Genomic DNA, 16,958 nt, shown 5'->3' with positions numbered 1-16,958 from the left:
AAAAACCTGCAACCACGATTACTCTACCTGGCAAGGATCTTATTCAGATTCGATGGAGAAAGTAAAACCTTTACAGACAAGCAAAAGTTAAGAGAATTCAGCACCTCCAAACCAGCTGTACAACAAATGCTAAAGGAACTTCTCTAGGCAGGAAACACAAGAGAAGGAAAAGACCTACAATAACAAACCCAAAACAATTAAGAAAATGGTAATAGGAACATACATATTGATAATTACCTTAAATGTAAATGGATTAAATGCTCCAACCAAAAGACAAAGACTGGCTGAGTGGATACAAAAATAAGACCTATATATATGCTGTCTACAAGAGACCCACTTCAAACCTAGAGACACATACAGACCGAAAAGTGAGGGGATGGAAAAAGATATTCCATGCAAATGGAAATCAAAAGAAAGCTGGAGTAGCAATTATCATATCAGACAAAATAAACGTTAAAATAGACTATTACAAGACACAAAGAAGGACACTACACAATGATCAAGGAAGCAATCCAAGGAGAAGATATAACAATTGTAAATATTTATGCACCTAACATAGGAGCACCTCAATACATAAGGCAAATGCTAACAGCCATAAAAGGGGAAATCAACAGTAACACAATAGTAGGGGACTTTATCACCCCATTTTCACCAATGGACAGATCATCCAAAATGAAAATAAATAAGGAAACACAAGCTTTAAATGACACATTAAATAAGATCGACTTAATTGATATTTATAGGACATTCCATCCAAAAACAACAGAATACACATTCTTCTCAAGTGCTCATGGAACATTCTCCATGATACACCATATCTTGGGTCACAGATCAAGCCTTGACAAATTTAAGAAAACTGAAATTGTATCAAGTATCTTTTCTGACCACAGCGCTATGAGACTAGATATCAATTACAGGAAAAAATGGTAAAAATACAAACACATGGAGGCTAAACAATACACACTACTTAATAATCAAGAGATCACTGAAGAAATCAAAGAGGAAATCAAAAAATACCTAGAAATAAATGACAATGAAAACACAATGACCTAAAACCTATGGGATGCAGCAGTTCTAAGAGGGAAGTTTATAGCAATACAATTCTACCTCAAGAAACAAGAAATGTCTCCAATTAAAAACCTAACCTTACACCTAAAGCAATTAGAGAAAGAAGAACAAAAAAACCCCAAAGTTAGCAGAAGGAAAGAAATCATAAAGATCAGATCAGAAATAAATGAAGGAAACGATAGCAAAGATCAATAGAAGTAAAAGCTGGTTCTTTGAGAAGATAAACAAAACTGATAAACCATTAGCCAGACTCATCAAGAAAAAAAGGGAGAAGACTCAAATCAACAGAATTAGAAATGAAAAAGGAGAAGTAACAACTGACACTGCAGAAATACAAAGGATCATGAGCGATTACTACAAGCAACTATATGTCAATAAAATGGACAACCTGGAAGGAATTGACAAATTCTTAGAAAAGCACAACCTTCCTAGACTGAACCAGGAAGAAATAGAAAACATAAACAGACCCACCACAAGCACTGAAATTGAAACTGTGATTAAAAACCTTCCACCAAACAAAAGCCCAGGACTAGATGGCTTCACAGGCGAATTTTATCAAACATTTAGAGAAGAGCTAACATCTATCCTTCTCAAACTCTTCCAAAATGTAGCAGAGGGAGGAACACTCCTAAACTCAATATATGAGGCCACCATCACCCTGATACCAAAACCAGACAATGATGTCACAAAGAAAGAAAACTACAGGCCAACATCACTGATGAACATAGATGTAAAAATCCTCAACAAAATACTAGCAAACAGAATCTAACAGCACATTAAAAGGATCATACACCATGATCAAGTGGGGTTTGTCCCAGGAATGCAAGCATTCTTCAATATACGCAAATCACTCAATGTGATACACCATATTAACAAATTGAAGGAGAAAAACCGTATGATCATCTCAATAGATGCAGAGAAACTTTCGACAAAATTCAACACCCATTTATGATAAAATCCCTGCAGAAAGTAGGCATAGAGGGAACTTTCCTCAACATAATAAAGGCCATATATGACAAACCCACAGACAACATCATCCTCAATGGTGAAAAACTGACACCATTTCCAGTAAGATCAGGAACAAGACAAGGTTGCCCACTCTCACCACTATTATTCAACATAGTTTTGGAAGTTTTAGCCACGGCAATCAGAGAAGAAAAAGAAATAAAAGGAATCCAAATCAGAAAAGAACAAGTAAACCTGTCACTGTTTGCAGATGACATGATACTATACATAGAGAATCTTAAAGATGCCACCAGAAAACTACTAGAGCTAATCAATGAATTTGGTAAAGTAGCAATATACAACATTAATACACAGAAACTTCTTGCATTCCTATACACTAATGATGAAAAATCTGAAAGTGAAATTAAGAAAACACTCCCATTTACCACTGCAACAAAAAGAATAAAATACCTAGGAATAAACCTACCTAAGGAGACAAAAGACTTGTATGCAGAAAATTATAAGACACTGATGGAAGAAATTAAAGATGATACAAACTGATGGAGAGAAATAACATGTTCCTGGATTGGAAGAATCAACATTGTGAAAATGACTATACTACCCAAAGCAATCTACAGATTCAATGCAATCTCTATCAAACTACCACTGTCATTTCTCACAGAACTAGAACAAAATATTTCACAATTTGTATGGAAACACAAAAGACCCCAAACATCCAAAGCAATCTTGAGAAAGAAAAACGGAGCTGGAGGAATCAGGCTCCCGGATGTCAGACTATACTACAAAGCTACAGTAATCAAGACAGTATGGTACTGGCACAAAAACAGAAATATAGATCAATGGAACAGGATAGAAAGCCCAGAGATAAACCCACACACCTATGGTCACCTTATCTTTGATAAAGGAGGCAAGAATATACAATGGAGAAAAGACAGCTTCTTCAATAAGTGGTGCTGGGAAAACTGGACAGCTAAATGTAAAAGAATGAAATTAGAACACTCCTTAACACCATACACAAAAATAAGCTCAAAATGGATTAAAGACCTAAATGTAAGGCCAGAAACGATCAAACTCTTAGAGGAAAACATAGGCAGAACACTCTGTGATATAAATCACAGCAAGATACTTTTTGACCCACCTCCTAGAGAAATGGAAATAAAAACAAAAATAAACAAGTGGGACCAAATGAAACTTAAAAGCTTTTGCACAGCAAAGGAAGTCATAAACAAGATGAAAAGACAACACTCAGAATGGGAGAAATATTTGCAAATGAAGCAACTGACAAAGGATTAATCTCCAAAATTTACAAGCAGCTCATGCAGCTCAATATCAAAAAAACAAAAAACAAACAACCCAATCCAAAAATGGGAGGAAGACCTAAATGGACATTTCTCCAAAGAAGATATACAGATTGCCAAAAACACATGAAAGAATGCCCAACATCATTAATCATTAGAGAAATGCAAATCAAAACTACAATGCGATATCATCTCGCACCGGTCAGAATGGCCATCATCAAAAAAATCTACAAACAATAAATGCTGGAGAGGGTGTGGAGAAAAGGGAACCCTCATACACTGTTGGTGGGAATGTAAATTGATACAGCCACTATGGAGAACAGTATGGAGGTTCCTTAAAAAACTAAAAATAGAACTACTAGATGACCCAGCAATCCCACTACTGGGCATATACCTTAAGAAAACCATAATTCCAAAAGAGTTATGTACCACAATGTTCATTGAAGCTCTATTTACAATAGCCAGGACATGGAAGCAACCTAAGTGTCCATCGACAGATGAATGGATAAAGAAGATGTGGCACATATATACAATGGAGTATTACTCAGTCATAAAAAGAAACGAAATTGAGTTATTTGTAGTGAGGTGGATGGACCTAGAGTCTGTCATACAGAGTGAAGTAAGTCAGAAAGAGAAAAACAAATACCATATGCTAACATATATATATGGAATCTGAAAAAAAAATGGTCATGAAGAACCTAGGGGCAAGACGGGAATGAACACGCAGACCTACTAGAGAATGCACTTGAGGACACGGGGAGGGGTAAGGGTAGGCTGGGGACAAAGTAGCATCGACATATATACCCTACCTAATGTGTATATATGTAATATACTAATGTAAAATAGCTAGTGGGAAGCAGCTGCATAGCACACGGAGATCAGCTTGGTGCTTTTGTGACCACCTAGAGGGGTGAGATAAGGAGGGTGGGAGGGACACACAAGAGGGAGGGGATATGGGGATGTATGTATACACGTAGCTGATTCACTGTGTTATACAGCAGAAACTAACACAGCATTGTAAAGCAATTATACTCCAATAAAGATGTAAAAAAAAAAAATCAAACCTTCGCTTTATCAGCATGATAGGCTGCCCTGCGAAGGTAACAAACCACACAGCTGAATTGAACTTAATTCAGAAAGAGAAGAAATGCTATTATAGAGGAAAGGCAAATAGGTTCCATACAGAAGTCACTTCTAATCAATCATAACGAGAGCTGTATGTATTGAGCACTCATTATGTTGGTCACGTGAACTGAGTATTCTTACCCCATTTTTACAGATGAGGAAACTGAGGCAAAATAATTTGCCTAAGATTACGTAGCTAGTCGGTGGTGGAGCCAGGATTTGAAGGCAGGCAGCCTGACTGCAGAGTCCTAGCTCCCAACCATGGTATGCTCTGGCCTACCAGCTGGTGGGTGATGGCTAACTGAGCCTGGTGTTCAAGGGTCTGAGGCCAAATTCAGGTTTAGCAGGGTAGACTGCCACGATTAATCAGAGAGCTGCCAAAGTGATCCAGACACAGAATAGAAGCACATGTATGGGTACTTGCATCCCTGACTTTGTTTAATAGAAAAAGGTCCTACAACATCTGTACTATCAGAACCATGTCTGCCTCAGTCTCTACAAATATTTACTCCTAGATTTTGGTAACATCTGACACTGAGTAAGGTAATTAGAGTAACTCTCCCTGCAGGTACAGCAGGTAACGAATCACTAACAGCTTCCTGTTTCATTTTCTGGACTGATGTTGGTATGTTTCAGGTCCTGACAGATTGTAGACCTACTTGGGACAAGCAAGACGGAGAGTAACGATGAAGGAAATTTTCCAGTAACTCAGAAAGACAGTTGCTGCTACTGAGATTCCGGCTCTGGAGTCCCAGCCCTAGTGCTGTCATCTTAAAGTGCAGACAGTACTCTGGCTTGCTAGGAGGGCTATGACCCCATTTACTCCCACAGGACTATTCAAAGGGAGGGCAGTCTTTGGCTTTGGGGTAGACTGGGGGTTGAACAGTCCCTGCCACATGGCAGGCAGATGCAAAGCTGAGGTTTGATTGGGTAAAAGATGAGAATCAGCATGCATCTTTGACAAAAACAAAAAATGGCGAGATCTAATACAACGTCAGGCTGTGGGCAGATGTGAATAAAAACGTATATTATAACTAGTCGTATTTTTTGGTATCTGTAACATTATCATCAGATATATAAAAGCACATTTTACAATAGGAATGAAACTTAATTAACTTAACGACCAACATGATCGACATGTTTTATCTGATGCCATTTACGACTGGTACATTGAAGAAAAGACAAGGGCTTCGTGGTTCATGATAACATTTGTTAGTATAGTCACTCGCTCATCCAGAGGCACGTTGGCTGTCAGTGTACTGAGGACAAATCCATATAACTACAGTCTAAAATTGTTCTCATTTGCTTTGTAATTTAAACCACTTTCATACGCATTGTCTGGAGACATTCTTGATCATCAGGACCAGGGGGATGTTACTGGCATCTAGTGGGTAGAGGCCAGAGGTGATGTTCAACATCCTACCGTGCACAGGTCAGTGCCCCACAAAAAGAATTATTCGGCCCAAAATGTCAATAGCACCGAGGCTGAGAAACTCTGGTCTAGTCTGGTGTTTACATATATTGGGAGAGGAAAGCTAACCTTTACTGAGTGTTTACCAGGGGGCAGGCACTGTTCACCGGAATTAACTCATCTCATCACAACAAACCTGTGGGGTGGTCCTATTCTGACCCTGTACAAGCCTGGGTGGAGTGGTGGAGGCAGACAGGCAGGTTATACTCTGTGGAACAGATGAGAAGACTGAGACTTGGCACATTAGGGGAAGACCTGGGCGTCCAGCTCCAGCGCAGGGCATGGCGGTGCCTCTGCTGCGTTCACATGCACAGAGTAGGAAGGCCAGAGTGGCTCTGCCCTCTCCTTCTGTTGGTAACACCACTGCCAATTCATGTTCAGGCGGCAGCTCCAAGGTTACGTGGCTCTGGGGCTCCCACACCCACTCTTGCAGGCTCAGCACCTGGAAAGAGTAGGAAAAATCACAGCACCGAACTGTGATGGTAGCCCACGGGGCCCAAGGGAGCTGTGCAGCACCCAGAGCTCATCTGCTGACTGTGTGCTTTGCTTGGGGAGAGGCGGCGCTGGGGCATCCCTGGGCGGACCTGGACACCAGACTGAAATGCCCAGCAGGGACAGGGACAGAGACTGGAGTTTTCCAGACAGTCACTTCAGAAAGGCCCCCTTCGATGTGGGATGTGTCTGTGGGGCTGGCAGGCAGATCTGGTACTGAGTAGAAAGAAGCTGCAGAAGGAGAAAGCGGACACCACAGGGCCAGCGTCAGAAACCAGTTAGCACAAGTGAGAGCAGCACCTAGGTTGCTGGAGAGGAGCTTCTCCAGGGGTGGGGTAGGGGAGGCTGGAAAGGTGGGGCTGGAGCCCTGTGGGAGGCGTGGTCTAATACAATCTGCTGCTTCAGGGGAAGTCATGCCACAGAAAGAGAGGAAAGTGGGGAGCTAGTTCCCAAGGTGTGGGTTCTTCAGCACCCCTAAAAATCCAAAGCCTGGCTCTGAGAGAGGATGGGATCCAAAGCTCTTCATGTAACTTACAACAGTGGGTCTCAACGTTTAGCCTGCATTGGAACCACCTGGAGGGCTTGTTAAACCATAGATCGCTGGGTTCCACCCAAAATTCCTAACAAGTTCCCAGGTGACACTGATGCCGCTGGTCCAGGGATCACACTTTGAGTCAGGCTACCCCACCCTCTCCAAAGATCTGTCATCATTACTTAACCGTAAAGGGTATTATTATTCCAGTTTCTTCAAAGACGGTGTTCGTAGGAGTCCCTATTTAACGTATAGCAAATTCACCAAACCTCCACTCAAATTATATTAAAAATGTGAATGTAAACTTCACCCCAGCATCCAACACAAAAGATTCTGGATCCATCATCCTTGTTAATTTATTCACACCACTCCTTGCCTTCATTAATGTGGATGATTGGGAGTTAACCAGACTTAAAGTTTATTATGCATGGAATGAGAGCTATTACCCAGACTTGAAAAATATTTTAAGTCCTTGGATTATGGTCTGAGATTTTAGACCTGAGTGAAAATGTGAGTTTCAGGTTGTCCTGAGAATTTCTGCCATGACATCTTGATCACAATAAACTTGATTTGCTGAAGCAAATCTCTTAATTGCTTCTGGAGCCTGTGTCTGAAACCCAAACTGGTAGCTTCGCTTTGGTAACAAACAGTATATATACTTCTGGATTGCCACTGCTTTTTTTTTTTTTCTCCATTTAAAATGGCGTCTTTAAAGGCTTGACATTAGTTTCCCACCAACCTTGGCCCCGTGGGACTGATGTAGTAAAAATCCAACTTTTAGTCAGCTGTGCTCAAAACACATATGGAGTAAATATGGATGGTAAAGAGGTGCTATTTTTATAGTCACTTTTCTGACCATCCGTCTCACAAAGGACTTACTTACAGGTCTCTCAGAACCTGGCTTCTCTATTCCTCAGCCGGCTGAGCAGTGGACGGGCCCAGCCACCAGCCCTCCTGTGCTTATTCTCTTGTGACTCATCACTGCAAATGAAGGCGTTGGCCCCAAATGCTCTGAAGCAGCTGAAAACTATCCCATTATATAGCACCCAATCAAGCCCTCTCCCCCTTTACTAGACTCTTCACACATGGAAGCATTTTGAGACCTGGCTCTCTGGGCTTCCAGAAACTATTCCGGGACTCCCACACTGACAAAAGGCCTCACTTTGATGTCAGCGGTAAATAGTTGTTCCAGGGAAGTGTGTTCTCTAATCCCAGCACCCTCCTTCCCCCCCATCACCATGAAACGGGGCGGCTTTCACAAACAGCTTTTGTAAAAACCTACAGTCTCTGCCCTTGGCCCTGGTTCCCAAACTCCTTCTTCCAGAGGAAACCTGGGCCTTGCTTTTCCTAACCCTTTCCTGATGATGCTGTGCAGGATAAGGCCAGTCCTGGCAGCACTGTGAGGAGTATGGGACTATCAGTGAGAACAGTAACAAGCACATGTGAACACTCATTACGTGCCAGGTACTGCGCTGAGTCATTTAGATGTATTATCTCATTTAACCCTAAAAATGTCCCTGGCTGTCAGTACTGTTATTTTTCCCATTTTGAAGATGGGTAAACTAAAGCAAAGATAACATATTTGGGGTGACAAAACTATTAAGTGAAGAGACAAACACAGGTTTAGAACCTCTGTTCTTATAAAAAACTTATTTGTTGAAGTATAATGTATATTCAGAAAAGTGAAAAATCCTGTGTATACAGCTTAGTGCATTTTCATTAACACACCCATGTGACCAACTCAGGTCAAAAAAATATGGCCAGCACCCTAGAAGCCCCCTTCCTGTACTACAGAGTCACCAGCCACCCACTCTACACAGGAACTGTTATCAAGATTTCTTAGATCATAGATTAGTTCTGCTTATTTTTGAATTTAAATGGAACTGATCCAGTATGTATTCCTTTGTATTTAACTTTTTTTTTACCCGCTATTACAGTTGTGAGATTATCTGTGATACTGCATGAGGCTTTTCATCACTATATAGTGTTCCACTGTGCAAACATCCCACAATTCATTTATTCCATTGTTAATAGTTGTTATTATAACAACTATTTATTATATTATAACTTTTATTATATTTATGGCCTATAAATTATGGCCGCAGGCTCAGCGGCCATGGCTCACGGGCCCAGCCGCTCCGCTGCATGTGGGATCTTCCCGGACCGGGGCACGAACCCGTGTCCCCTGCATCGGCAGGCGGACTCCCAACCACTGCGCCACCAGGGAAGCCCTGACCTGGCTTTTTAGCCTCTCATCCTTGTGCCAATTCCAGCCTGGCAAAGCCTTGAGGGAAAAAGTGCTTCGAGGGTGGCCTGCAAAAGGTTACTATCATTACTGGAAATGGAAATCTAACTGGTAGTTTTTAAAACAAGGAACTTACAAATAACAAAATAAAACTGTAGTAGGACTAACACCAATTCTGGCCTCTTTTTATTAATATATTATTCAGTCAACTAGCTATTCAAATGTAGTATTTGCTAGTTTTTGAAATTATCAACCCGACACAATTGTTTCCTCTAAGGATGTCTCAGTTTGGAACCCACACTTTCTAGATCTTTGATAACGTGGAGAACTGACTTCCTAGGTTAGGCGACTACCCTCAAAATGATCAGAACTGCCTGAACTGTTTTTGAAAAAAGATGTTTAAGAAATTCAAATACTCAGTGGCATCTGAATAAAAAAAATTGTCACATTTAGTGATTGAAAAACAGAATCATGGATGAGACCCAGAGGGCCCTACAAATCGGGAAGCCTGGTTTCAAGGCCCATACTGGTCCCTGTTAGCGGTAGGGCCCTGGGTGAGTCAGCCACGTGGTGCCTCCGTTTCTTTTTTTTTTTTAAATATCTTTATTGGAGTATAATTGCTTTACAATGGTGTGTTAGTTTCTGCTGTATAACAAAGTGAATCAGTTATACATATACATATATCCCCATATCCCCTCCCTCTCGTGTCTCCCTCCCACCCTCCCTATCCCTTCCCTCTAGGTGGACACAAAGCACCCAGCTGATCTCCCTGCGCTATGCAGCTGCTTCCCACTAGCTGTCTGTTTTACATTTGGTAGTGTATATAAGTCCATGCCACTCTCTCACTTTGTCCCAGCTTCCCCTTCCCCCTCCCCGTGTCCTCAAGTCCATTCTCTACATCTGCGTCTTTAATCCTGTCCTGGTGCCTCAGTTTCTTTAGCTGTAGAAAGGGCATAATCACGCTTGTGCAGTGTTCTTGAATTTCCAGAGCACAGCTAATCATTTGCCCTGGGAGCTCCCTCAGCACTGCCGGGGTTAAGCCTTAGCACTGATTGAGGGACAGCGTTCCTAGCTGGTGTCCTGGCCTCCTCCAGTGGGTTCTGAGCTCCTTAGGGCAAAGGTCATGTCCTGCCCCTTCTATCCTCAGTACAGGGCCTCACACAGGGAGGTACCGAGTACTGTGATGTAACCCCCATGCCACTCAGCACGCCGTGTCCTGGCAGCTCTTCCCCGTGTTCGCTGACGTGGCACGCCTCACAGGGCAGGGCAATGGCGTCTTCAGCAGAGTTGATAAGTGGAGTTGTCACATAACGGGAAATAGTCAGAATCACCCTACAAAGCTCCTTACATGGCTCACAAAGTGCAGTACATATACATTCAATCGAATTCAGTCATCTTTAGGCACCATCACTTTTGAGAATGACAAAGCCAGATGCAAGGAAGGAACCACCGACAGAACCGAAGATCTGGGCATTCAAACTCCTCTGCCCTCGTAATCCTACTGAGTCCCTGAAGGGAATGGAGACACGTGGAGATGTCTGGGGAAGGTTTACTCCCCTGGAGCGTGTCCTGTGAAGCCTCGAGGACTCTTACACCTGAGTGAGACTGTCAAGGTTGGGTTCTCAAGTCAGTGACTAGCCTGGCTCCCTCTTTTGAAGAGTCCCAGCACACAGTAGCTTGATAAAGGCTTTGAAAAAGTCCTTGGTATGTTTAGCTGGGATACACGCAGTTCTTCAACCTTATTTGACACTGGACCTTGATTCCTGTTGGTGTATGATACCTATTAATATTCTGTGGGACATGTTCAATGTGACATGCTGGGAATGCAGCCTCAGACCATTACTCAAAGCTTTTCTGACTTATTTTATAAACAATCCCTAACACAAATATTTATCTGCCTTCAGGGCACAGCAATTAAGAACAACCTAGAATTGGATGAAGAAGGCTGTCAGATTAAAAACAAAATGGACAGCTAACAGCCTGGCAGGAATGGAAAGGACAGAAAACTTACAGAGCATCCATGGAATTATTTGCAGATATTCAACAAATATTATGGTGTGGTACGATCACGGAGGTTCAGAAGAGTAGCAGTCCTTAAGAAAATGTGACATCCTTGGCAAACTTGCTTAAGATGGTAGGAAGACATTTATTATCTTTACGAAGGTTAGAATTTAAAAGTTGGGTATATACAGGCAAGATTCATTTGTTGGGAAAATTTATCTCCTCACCGCACAAGAACCGCAACCCTCTTACCATTCGCTTTCCCAGCTTCCCGCAGTTGTCTTTCCTTCAGATACTGCTCAGATCAGCCTCCTGGACAAAGGCCGAGTCAACCGACTCAAAAAGATTCTTCACGTCCTTCCCGCTTCATAAGAATCTGAGTTTTATTTAACCCCAAATATTTTTTTTTTTTAAGGAGGAAGGTCTTTCTAATGAGTAAATTTCAAGATACCAGAACATAAATAAAAGTTTATTTATCTTTTAGGTCATGTCCACTCGTGAATCACATTCGGTACACGGATGAGAGACTTTGTTATAGTCCATGTTGTTGGCACCTCCTCCGTGGCCCGTGGCTTGTTGCTCGAGGTTGTTCAGCCAGTCTCCTAATGTATAAAAAGCCTCTCCATCAATTTCGTGGGGTTGTTGTTGTTGTTGTTTGTTTGTTTTTGCAGAGAAAGAGAACATTCAAAGGAATTATTCCCGGGAGCAGAAGTGGTCCTCATGCCTTCCACCCTTCCGCTTTCCACTGTGTTTAACATACCAACTATTCTCTTTAAATAACCGTTTTTTCCATCCTTACTCATTGTACTTGGACAGTTTCAACCTGGGGATAATGTTCATCGACTGCAGCTCCTGGAAGAGCAGCTTGCAGGCGTACGGGATGCGCAGGGAGGACACGTGGCAGGACGACTTGCAGAAATGGCACCTGAAACCCAAGTCAGCTGTGTTAGATGGACAGCAACTCAGAGGTAGAGGCCTGCACACAGGAAGTGAGGATTTGCTCTGAAAATTCCATGACCATCCTATCAAGTTCATTCGTTTTCTACTCCTCAGTGTTCAGTCACACTATCAAATATGTATGTATGTGCCCCCAAAATAAAAAGAAGCATCCAAGGCAGCAAAAGAAAGAACAAAACAATATCACTCCCCCAGTTTTAAAAGCATGGAATTTTAATCAGTACTTCCACACTTCTAGACCTTTCTCCTTAAAATGCAAAATATCTGCCTATGTATTTATTTTGAATGAGGCCCCAAAATCTGAACCGTCTGAAAGTTACTCAGATTTAGACATTTTTTATTGTTGAAAGAGTTCCAAACCGACTGAATCCATGTCCATGTATTTGAAAAGCACCTACTACTCTATACTATTCTAGACAAGATGCTCAATTTGATTTCTGTCACTGAAATGCCTGAAGTGTGATGGGAAAGAGAAGACTTTCATATAGAAAGGTGGTATCCAATCAAATGCTACCTATTTTTCCAGTACTCTTCAAGCGTGGTTATTTCTCTTAGTCCTGGAAGCCACTGCACTGAACAACGCACTGGCCCCTGTGCGAAACTAAGGAACCTGTGTGCGCGTGCGTGTGCGTGTGCTTATATTCTCATTTAATCCTCACAACAGCACCTGCTCCTGACCACTGTGCCTGCTCTTCCAGTTAGGATTTTCTTTTCCTTCAGGAAGAGCCAGTGAACTGAACCTAGATCTTAGTCAATAGCTACAACTAAAGAGGGGTCCCTGGGGTGAAAGTGAATTATTTTCTCAGGTTTCAGACCAAAATAGAACCTTACCCTATACCTCAAGGATCTGGGGCATCTGGGACAACAGGTTTCCAGTAAAAATCCTGAGACTTAATATGTAGAAAACTAGGTCCTCCCAGTTAACAGGGGGCAAAATGAGTGCAAGAAGAACAGCAACCAGGGCTTAGAAGACTCAGTGCTGACTGGGGACTAGAGCGAGACTCCTTAGTGAACGGTAAAGGCCCTTCTGGAGGGAGGTGTGTTAAAAACGTAGACACACATGTTATTCCACTGAGTAATCACGAAAGTGGCAAATATGTACACAAGAATGTTCACGGTCACACTACTTATAACGCACAGTGGCATATGCATACTACTCCGCCATAAAGCAGGAGATGGCTCATGTGTCCAATAAGCAGTTTGTTCTGTGATTACAGGACATTTATGCAGAAGAATCCTGTGCAGCCATGAAACGTGATGCTGTAGACCCACATTAGTGAAATGTAAAGGTGTCCAGGACACACTGTGGAGTAGAAAAAGCAGTTTGCTAAACAGTGTGATCACAAGGCGGGGGGGGGGTCCTCAGATGGGTTTCAGTAAATGTATGAAGCCCCAAATCATATGTAACAAGATTTTTTGGTGTACGTATTTTTACTTTTATACTATTATCAGAATCTCAAAAGGGCTCATGACTGAAAATAAAAAAGGGTACAGGACTACTGGCAAACAGAGATGTCCCCAAAAGAGTCACTAAAATGTTAATAGTGGTCATCTGTGGATGGTACAAGTTAGTGTGACTGTTTGTATTTCTTCTTTATATATATATCATTAACATTTTTTATAACTTTGAATATTTTACAAAGAGCAGGGATCATTTTCACCACCAGTAAAATAAAGCTTTATTATTTTAGAAAAGAAAAGCATTAAGGCTGAGAATTTGAGTGTGGTGGTGAGTGAGTATACAGATATGAACTTCTTGAGGAGAAGAGTATGGAAAAGGGATGAGCCATGATGGACCTGTGCTCGTGTCCCCACAGGGGACTTGCAGAGGCCTTAACAAGCACTGTGGAGATTTGATTCCATCAACAGTAATAATAGGAACATGGTGGATGACTTTTTCCTAAAAGATTACCTAAAGACCTCTTTAATGCATTATAGTTTAAGAATTATGTTTTTAATGTGCCTGGGTTGATCTAATTTATCCAGGAATCATGTTCATGCTTTAATTAAACTGGAGAAATGGATTTAACTGGGGCAACTTCTTGCTGATTCTCCTGTCCAGTACATTACCTGGTGACTTCAGGTCAAGCTAATCCATTTAAAACTTCCATATGTGCTGATTCATAATCCAGAAAGCCCACTAATCTTCTCTATTATTAACTATTTCTCCATCATTTAAAATGTTCCAATGCATGTACATACATACATACATATGCGTATATATATATATATATATACACATAAAGAAAAATATTAAAAGTTTTACCCTATTTCTGAAAGATTTCCAAAGAAAGAAACTTGACCTAAACAACAATAAAATAAACTGATTTTTTAGGGAAAAGCAGCAAAAGGAGGCGGCTGTGGCTTCACATGAGGAATGACTGTCCAGTAAAATATCCTCTACAAGCTAATTATCTTAATAGGGATTTTCTTCTCTCAGCAGTTTTCCTCTCTTTTGTGACTTATGCCCTCCGTGTCTTCTGCAGAACAACAGTCTTGCTGTAAACATCCCCATAGCAATGCCTTACTAATGTGCAAATCACTGACAAAAGGCCAGTTTCAAGGTTCTGAACTGCTCTAATTACTCAGCCTCCATTGTGCTGTTCACTAAAGACCGACTTCCTCCAACAAACGCCTGTGCTCCCTCCCACACAACCCATCACACACGATCAGGTAACGACGGGAAAATGACAGCATCATTATGCTCCTCTGCCAGAAAGCAGCACGAGCAGGCTGCGAGACTACCAGACTGGATGAGGATTTTTTTCTGTTGGCAACAAGGGTATAAGTAGGCCACTCAAAATCAGACATATGGTATATCCAGGTCTGTTTAATTACAGTAAAGACCCTTAAACAGTGTAACCTGATTTAGTCCTCTTTCAAAGGATTTCAAATACAATATACATTGAACACATGAGCTTCAAAATCAGGCACTGCCATCAGATGATCTCTAAATGAGACAGAAACGAAGCAGGAAAGGAGATATGAATTTAACAGAATAATGTTGGGATCAATTACAGTTTATGTGAGTTTCCCTGAGTATTCAGAGGAAGAGAGGGGAAGGTTTTCAAAGTGCATGAAGGAAGCTGGTCTACTGCTTCCTTTCTTTTTCTCTCTCTCTTTCTCCCTTTCTCTCTTTCTTTCTTCTTCCGTTAGGGGGCATGGGAGGGAATGTGAGGAGAATGGAGAAGAAAAGGAAACTCTTTGAAGTTTCATGATCCCTATTCTTAATAAAATGACTCCTCTGTACCATCTTTTCAAAATAAATTACTTAAAAATCCTTGTGCCAACTTTGAAGACCTAAGACCTAGGTTCCAGGCACCTTCCTATTATACTTTTTTGTTGCTGTTGTTACACAACCAGGACAATAAAACTCAATATGCATTTCAAGAGACAAAAAGATATCTCAGAACTGAAACATCTGCTCCATGTCACTGATATAAGAAACACTCAGGCTTATGCTTAGAATAATGTCACCTCATCCCTGCCACCTTATGAAAGGAACGAACTGCAAATAGCCACCTCTTGCGTTAGTTTTTAAAATGAAACTATTTCTTCACAGACAAGAAGAAACAGACAACGATTTCTTCTCATTAACTCTTCTACACAAAAAAAATCATAAAATAACTGGCTAAAGGGTTTTGTCATTTACCTAGCAAGGTGTATACTGTGTTCTAAGAAGCTCACTCACTCCGACTCCTGATTTGCTTTCATTCGCCAAGAAACTGGCAGCGTTAAGATGGCAAAAAGTTGGGGCTCTCTCTGGAAGGAGGCTTTGTTGGGGGGCTCGATGGGAAAATGGTGGCCCCTGTATTCCTCAGACTCTGGCAATGAACGCTCATCTGGGCCTAACCCTGTCCTTCTGAGGATGCCCCACCCCCGGCCAGGGAAAAGGGGCTCTGGGAGGGTGGGTGAGGGCTGATGAGGGAGTTGAGGCTATTTCCGGTCCCCGCAGCATCTGCCTTATATACTTGTTAGATCTCATCTCTGATGGAAGAGTGAGTAGAGACTGGGGAACTACCAGCCCTCCTGCCTACAGGAGCACTTCGGGGCTCTCCTGGATCATGACTAACCCTAAACAGAGCAGCTGCCCTTTGGTGGTAGAGTGGAACCATTACAAGGAAGAAAGGTGTTCTAACTATACAAACACCAACAAAAAAATAAGTAGCAACATCTTTTAAGCTGGCCTTTGTGTACTGAGCTCTACACAGAAATTACAAACTTTATGAGTTACATAATTTACCTACTGACAATCCTAAGCAATTATATTTTATTTAGCAACAACCAGGTCACAGGCTGGAGAAGCAGGGGTAAACAAGACAGACTGGAGTTAGAATGAGCTAGAAGATAAGCTCCCTGTGAGCAGCCATTCATCCGTCTTACTCCCCACTGTATTTCTGGGGCCTAGAACAGTGTCTGAACTTAGCAGATTCTTACTAAATGTTTGTTGAGTGAATGACTGAGACAGACATGGTCTCTGTCTTCATGGAATTCACAGTCCAAGTGTAAAGCAGAGAGAGTACAGACAACGTCCTGGCTCTGTCACCAACTTGGTATAAGAGCTGGGGCAACATACCTGGTTCTTTGGGTTTGAGGTTAAACGAGGGCATTCAACACAGTCTTCTATTAAAGGCTGCCAGTTAAAATATGCTGTAATTCTGAATCTGCTAGTATTTTTACAGATAAATAGTGTTATAAAAGGTACTCGAGATAATATTAAAAAGAAAATAAAGTCTCCTTGGGAGCTTAAACTCTAGTGGCTGTAGACAGCAGAACATTAGGCAGACAAGCTAAGCATGTACA

At 41.6% G+C, this 16,958-nt stretch overlaps 1 protein-coding gene across 4 annotated transcripts in view; it reads right to left on the bottom strand.

Annotated features, from left to right (window-relative positions):
* POLR3B (RNA polymerase III subunit B) overlaps positions 1-16,958 on the bottom strand; it is a 158,621-nt gene that overhangs the window by 31,508 nt on the left and 110,155 nt on the right. For 2 of the 4 annotated variants that reach the window (XM_067697832.1, XM_067697833.1), the window contains one exon: positions 11,324-12,123. The exons of 1 other annotated variant lie outside the window; for it this stretch is intronic. In XM_067697832.1, coding sequence (XP_067553933.1) covers positions 11,994-12,123 — 130 coding nt within the window. In that variant the 3' untranslated portion in view covers positions 11,324-11,993. Of the gene's footprint in view, positions 1-11,323; positions 12,124-12,144; positions 15,106-16,958 lie in introns of those variants that run through there. One more of the 4 variants, XM_067697834.1, reaches the window with a different exon arrangement.

This window comes from Pseudorca crassidens, chromosome 11 (genome assembly GCF_039906515.1).
Source record: "Pseudorca crassidens isolate mPseCra1 chromosome 11, mPseCra1.hap1, whole genome shotgun sequence".
In the NCBI taxonomy this organism is placed as follows: Eukaryota; Metazoa; Chordata; class Mammalia; order Artiodactyla; family Delphinidae; genus Pseudorca; species Pseudorca crassidens.
Note: the sequence above shows the minus strand (reverse complement) of the source record. Positions and strands in the feature narration are given on the sequence as shown.